Below are 6,482 nucleotides of genomic sequence, written 5' to 3' on the forward strand. Positions count from 1 at the left end.
GCATCCCCGTTTTCGTCCATACATGCAACAGTATAAAATTATGACATTGCTTACACAGCGTAGTTTCATCATAATATTTTGGCTCTAGCTGCATCTCAAATCTGGCCGAGGGTCAGAGGCGAAGCGAGGGGGGGGGGGGCGGGGGGGGGGGGTTGCGGACTGCACCGGGTGACACCAATTAGGGAGGTGACACCAACGCAAAAAATAGCAAAATATATAGAGAAAAACTTGAGGGGGGGGGGGGGAGTGCAAATCAAAATTTTGAGGGGGGATGCAAATCGAAAATTTGAAAGTTTTCCCCGGGAAGGGTCGCTATGCCTCTGTGGGGGGGGGGGGGGGGGTGACACCATTAAGTGCCGCATCGGGTGACACCCGACCTCGCTACGCCACTGCTGAGGGTACAGCAAGTTAGACAAGCCTTGTCTCTCACGATACAATTGATTGTTTTTTATGACAGTTTAATCAAGTACTGAAGGAAGCAAGTAAAAAATATCAAATGGTCGTATCATCCCGCCTTAAAGTGCTGCACCTATCTGCACACGTTCACCTACGTTTGTTCTCACTAAAAGACAAGAGGTCAGCAAGGTCACGTGACGGGTATAAAAGAATCTTCCAGCAGGTCAGCGCCACCACTTGAATATTTGAGTCGAGTTTTGATCATGTCGTCTGCTCTTGTGTTCGCCTTCGTCTGTCTACAAGTCAGTCTCGTCTTTGGTGAGTACAATGGTGACACATTCTTTGCCTGCCATTACATTAATTGACAACCATTACTTTTATATCAAATCGTTGCTTTTATAACTAATCATTATTTTTAAAAAAAAAACGTATTACTTTCAAAGCAAATATTCTTAAAAATTACAATTCATTTTGCAAATAATTCATTACTTTTATAACATGCTATAACTTATTAAATCCCAAAAAGCATAACATTACTTTAATAACAAATATTTTCCCTGATAAGATGTCTAATCTTTTCTTTAAACCATGATTTTATCTAAAAAAAGAAACCGTGTGTTGTTAAACTTGTTTAAAGCATAACAAAAACAAGAGAAGTATGACGTCATATGTTGGGTTTTCTTGCCGTCAACAGGTGCTTGCCCTCATATCATCAAAAGGGCGGACTGGGGCGCCAGAGCCCCCCGTAGCGTCACCCACCTTGCCGGCCCCGTCCACTACTCCTTCATCCACCATTCCGCTGGTCCTGACTGTCATGACAGAGCGACATGCCAGGCGCAAGTTAAAGCCTTCCAGAACTATCACATGGACACACATGGTCAGTTCTAGCCCTTTAATACATGGTCAGTTCTAGACTTCTGATACATGGTCAGTTCTAGACTTCTGATACATGGTCAGTTCTAGCCTTCTGATACATGGTCAGTTCTAGACTTCTGATACATGGTCAGTTCTAGACTTCTGATACATGGTCAGTTCTAGCCCTATAACAGATGGTAAGATCTAGCCATGTAATACACGGTCAAGCTCTTAATTAGATAACCCAATTTGAACATCTTTAGGAGTTGTCTGGCCGGCAAAACTATTGGGTAATAAACCAAAAAGTCGAACCCACTGGCAGATGAGACTCGATAGCTGAGGACAGCAACTCATCAGGGAGAGGAAACTCCAAAATCAAATAACTGCTGCCTTGTAGTTTGTTTGTGTAAGATCAAAGGCTATGGAAGAAAATCCAAACAGAAAATCTGGCTGAACGCGTTGCCAGCGCTTATGTCGCATAACGTGATGACACGTAATAAGTAATTATGTTGGAGGAAACCTCATAAACATAGCAGCTAAAAGAACAAAAGGAAGACTAATTGAAATGTTTTCCAATGTTTAGGTTGGCCGGACATCGGCTACACCTTTGTGATTGGAGGCGACGGTTCCATCTTTGAAGGTCGAGGCTGGAATGTTGTTGGCGCTCACACACTCAACTACAACAGTGTTGGATACGGTGAGTTCTCGCTCTTTGGGCCATGTTAACTTTACCAAAAACTAATTAGCTTAAAAAGTACTTAACATTTAATTTTTTCGTGAAAATATGAAACAATTCGCTTCTTTACACGAGATACTTCATAATTATAACAAATTATCGAAACCATTTTCTGGTTACTTTAAGAAGAAAAATGCTTAGAAAATAGTATGCAGTTTTTGACAATTGGAATGTCTTAAATCTCGAGAAAATCTTAATTCTTATTGTATAGCCATGACTCAAACAATTACTTGTGTATACGTGTTTAGCGTTTGTTGAATACATTTGTTTGATAAAATTTTCAGGTTATTGTTTTGTGGGCACCTTCACGAGTCACGTGCCCACGGCTGCTGCCCAGAAGGCCGTCAAGGACCTGATCGCCTGTGGTGTGGAGCTGGGCAAGATCCAGGCCAACTATGTCCTGAGAGGACACAGGGACATGGGCAGCACAGCATGTCCTGGTACAGCATTCTACAACCTCATCAAGACCTGGCCACATTACTAATTAGTCTAATTAAAGATCTCGCAGATTTTACAACCTCATCAAGACCTGGCCACACTACTAATTAGTCTAATTAAATATCTCGCAGATTTTACAATCTCATCAAGACCTGGCCACACTACTAATTAGTCTAATTAAATATCTCGCAGATTTTACAATCTCATCAAGACCTGGCCACACTACTAATTAGTCTAATTAAATATCTCGCAGATTTTACAATCTCATCAAGACCTGGCCACACTACTAATTAGTCTAATTAAATATCTCGCAGATTTTACAATCTCATCAAGACCTGGCCACACTACTAATTAGTCTAATTAAATATCTCGCAGATTTTAGTATCGAATCAAGACCTGTCAATACTAGTTGTTAGTTCTATTACGGTTCAAATAAATTGTTGTTCGGTGTGATTGATTGTTTGGAAATTTTTGTGTTTATAATTCCATGAGAGGTTTAATAAAGACTTTTAAATAAAAATAAAAAACTCGATCAACATTTTAAAAACAAGTTAATAAAAAGTAGTGATAATTTAAGCGCAATTTTCTTATGTTATCCATAACAATTTTAAATCGAGATAAATCATATATTCAGCAAATAAATAATGCAACACAAGTAGTTTTAATAATTCAAAACAAAATAGAAAAAAATATTTATTAACGAGATTTAAAAAAAAAATATGCGGACGTGTAGGGGGTAATAGAAAGTATCAACGGAAATAGTTTTATTTTAACGAGTAGGCCTACACGATGCTCAGTTTAAAATATCATCCTAGGCCTACACGATGCTCAGTTTAAATAATTTAAATTTTTTTTTTGTGACCGAACGAAAGGATATTTTTGAAAACTTTCTTCGGCAATATTGTTCTAAATTATGGCAGAAATCGATTGGTAAATGTTTCAAGTCGCTAAGTGGTCTGGTTGCCGAGATATGGAGAAAAAACTGCATTTGTTCGAGGTTTTTTGGCTTTTCCGGGAAATCCAGGAAGGAATTCCGGGAATTTTTTGACCTATGTTCATCCTCGGAACTTGCTTAACATATTTGCTTTTGAAACTAGTCCCCGATATTGCTTCGTTGAGGAGGAGATACGACTTAAAGGCTGCGGACACACATCCATCCAGAAATGACGAGTTAATAATCGCAATCCCAGTATGGATATTGCGCTAAAAAGTATGAACAATAAATGTTAGATTTTATTAAGGGTAAGGAAACGGCCTAAGTTACGGAATGGGGCAGTGGTGTAGTCAAGATCTAAGGACAAGTAAAGTAATGGTCTAAGTTACGGAATGTGATAGTGGTGTAGTCAAGATCTAAGGACAAGTAAAGTAATGGTCTAAGTTACGGAATGTGATAGTGGTGTAGTCAAGATCTAAGGACAAGTAAAGTAATGGTCTAAGTTACGGAATGTGATAGTGGTGTAGTCAAGATCTAATGACAGGTAAAGTAATGGTCTAAGTTACGGAATGTGATAGTGGTGTAGTCAAGATCTAAGTACAAGTAAAGTAATGGTCTAAGTTACGGAATGTGATAGTGGTGTAGTCAAGATCTAATGACAGGTAAAGTAATGGTCTAAGTTACGGAATGTGATAGTGGTGTAGTCAAGATCTAAGTACAAGTAAAGTAAAGGTCTAAGTTACGGAATGTGATAGTGGTGTAGTCAAGATCTAAGGACAAGTAAAGTAATGGTCTAAGTTACGGAATGTGATAGTGGTGTAGTCAAGATCTAAGTACAAGTAAAGTAAAGGTCTAAGTTACGGAATGTGATAGTGGTGTAGTCAAGATCTAATGACAGGTAAAGTAATGGTCTAAGTTACGGAATGTGATAGTGGTGTAGTCAAGATCTAATGACAAGTAAAGTAATGGTCTAAGTTACGGAATGTGATAGTGGTGTAGTCAAGATCTAAGGACAAGTAAAGTAAAGGTCTAAGTTACGGAATGTGATAGTGGTGTAGTCAAGATCTAAGGACAAGTAAAGTAATGGTCTAAGTTACGGAATGTGATAGTGGTGTAGTCAAGATCTAAGGACAAGTAAAGTAATGGTCTAAGTTACGGAATGTGATAGTGGTGTAGTCAAGATCTAATGACAGGCAAAGTAATGGTCTAAGTTACGGAATGTGATAGTGGTGTAGTCAAGATCTAATGACAAGTAAAGTAATGGTCTAAGTTACGGAATGTGATAGTGGTGTAGTCAAGATCTAAGGACAAGTAAAGTAATGGTCTAAGTTACGGAATGTGATAGTGGTGTAGTCAAGATCTAAGGACAAGTAAAGTAATGGTCTAAGTTACGGAATGTGATAGTGGTGTAGTCAAGATCTAAGGACAAGTAAATAAATGGTTTAAGTTACGGAATGTGATAGTGGTGTAGTCAAGATCTAAGGACAAGTAAAGTAATGGTCTAAGTTACGGAATGTGATAGTGGTGTAGTCAAGATCTAAGGACAAGTAAAGTAATGGTCTAAGTTACGGAATGTGATAGTGGTGTAGTCAAGATCTAATGACAGGTAAAGTAATGGTCTAAGTTACGGAATGTGATAGTGGTGTAGTCAAGATCTAATGACAAGTAAAGTAATGGTCTAAGTTACGGAATGTGATAGTGGTGTAGTCAAGATCTAAGGACAAGTAAAGTAATGGTCTAAGTTACGGAATGTGATAGTGGTGTAGTCAAGATCTAAGGACAAGTAAAGTAATGGTCTAAGTTACGGAATGTGATAGTGGTGTAGTCAAGATCTAAGGACAAGTAAAGTAATGGTCTAAGTTACGGAATGTGATAGTGGTGTAGTCAAGATCTAAGGACAAGTAAATAAATGGTTTAAGTTACGGAATGTGATAGTGGTGTAGTCAAGATCTAAGGACAAGTAAAGTAATGGTCTAAGTTACGGAATGTGATAGTGGTGTAGTCAAGATCTAAGGACAAGTAAAGTAATGGTCTAAGTTACGGAATGTGATAGTGGTGTAGTCAAGATCTAAGGACAAGTAAAGTAATGGTCTAAGTTACGGAATGTGATAGTGGTGTAGTCAAGATCTAAGGACAAGTAAAGTAATGGTCTAAGTTACGGAATGTGATAGTGGTGTAGTCAAGATCTAAGGACAAGTAAAGTAATGGTCTAAGTTAGTGGTGTAGTCACGGTATAAGGGCGGGTTAGAGTTAGAATTTAAAGGAATACAAGAAACTCATGTCTGTAAGTGTTGTGTGTCGTCTTACAAATTTAAATATTTACGGCGACATCGTTCACAAGGATGTACACAATGATCTTTCGCCAAACGTAACCGATTGTTCAGGCTAAGTTTTGCCGCAAAGGGGGGGGGGGGGGTGCACAGATATGGTCTGCTGGGTACACGTAAGCGCTGGTGAAATCTATACAGCGTGGCAGGAACACGCTGGATTTCCCGGGAAAGTCAAAATTTCATGACACAAAAATACACAATGAAACCCAAGTACCCGGATGTAAAATATACCAACCAAGTCCGCATTGACAAAAATCCGATCGTAAATCTTTTTGATTTGGGTGTGTACCTTGACCTGCACCGAACCCCTGAGTGACTCACCGAACCCCTGGAAATCGATCGAACCCAGGTAAAGAACCACTGGTTTAGAGTGGGGGCCCGCCTAATGTAGCGTTGAACACACTGCAAGCAATATAGTGAGAAATGTTGCAACAAGACAAAGGTGAGTGCTTTTCTGGAAATGTCGGGATTGAGACTAGGTCTTGATTAATTTATTTTAAACAAAGGTATAGATATATGAGAGGTGGATCTAGACAATATTTTAAAACAAAAGTATAAATTCTAGATCTACGAAGGGTTGAAGTGTATCTTACTGGTCTGTTATAGATTCAAATACTAAAACAGCTCTATACAACATTATACATTTTGAACAAATATTATTGAACCAATGGGCGAGGGTTGCATTAGCCCAGAAACAGCCCACCTGACCCCCACCTGACCTTGACCTAGCCGAGATTAGACGGAAATAACAGTACACAGAGTTTGTGGTGGCGGGAGGCGACAGCTGCTAATC

General features: G+C 39.0%; 1 protein-coding gene across 1 annotated transcript; it reads left to right on the plus strand.

Annotated features, from left to right (window-relative positions):
- Positions 1 to 603: 603 nt before the first annotated feature.
- Positions 604 to 2,882, plus strand: LOC131944654 (peptidoglycan-recognition protein SC2-like). The gene is made up of 4 exons (XM_059305423.1): positions 604 to 714; positions 1,091 to 1,273; positions 1,835 to 1,948; positions 2,272 to 2,882. Exons 1-4 carry the CDS (start codon positions 660 to 662, stop codon positions 2,469 to 2,471), a joined length of 552 nt encoding a protein of 183 aa, XP_059161406.1. The 5' UTR covers positions 604 to 659; the 3' UTR covers positions 2,472 to 2,882.
- The last annotated feature ends 3,600 nt before the right edge of the window (positions 2,883 to 6,482 follow it).

This window comes from Physella acuta, unplaced genomic scaffold, assembly GCF_028476545.2.
Source record: "Physella acuta isolate Inbredline_101_S28 unplaced genomic scaffold, ASM2847654v3 ptg000502l, whole genome shotgun sequence".
NCBI lineage: Eukaryota > Metazoa > Mollusca > Gastropoda > Physidae > Physella > Physella acuta.

Bases quoted from the DNA above. Each gene is read 5' to 3' on its own strand.
- LOC131944654 (XM_059305423.1), top strand. From the start codon at position 660: ATGTCGTCTGCTCTTGTGTTCGCCTTCGTCTGTCTACAAGTCAGTCTC. The intron at 715-1,090 runs GTGAGTACAATG...TGCCGTCAACAG, and splicing joins ACAAGTCAGTCTCGTCTTTG to GTGCTTGCCCTCATATCATC. The intron at 1,949-2,271 runs GTGAGTTCTCGC...TAAAATTTTCAG, and splicing joins CTACAACAGTGTTGGATACG to GTTATTGTTTTGTGGGCACC.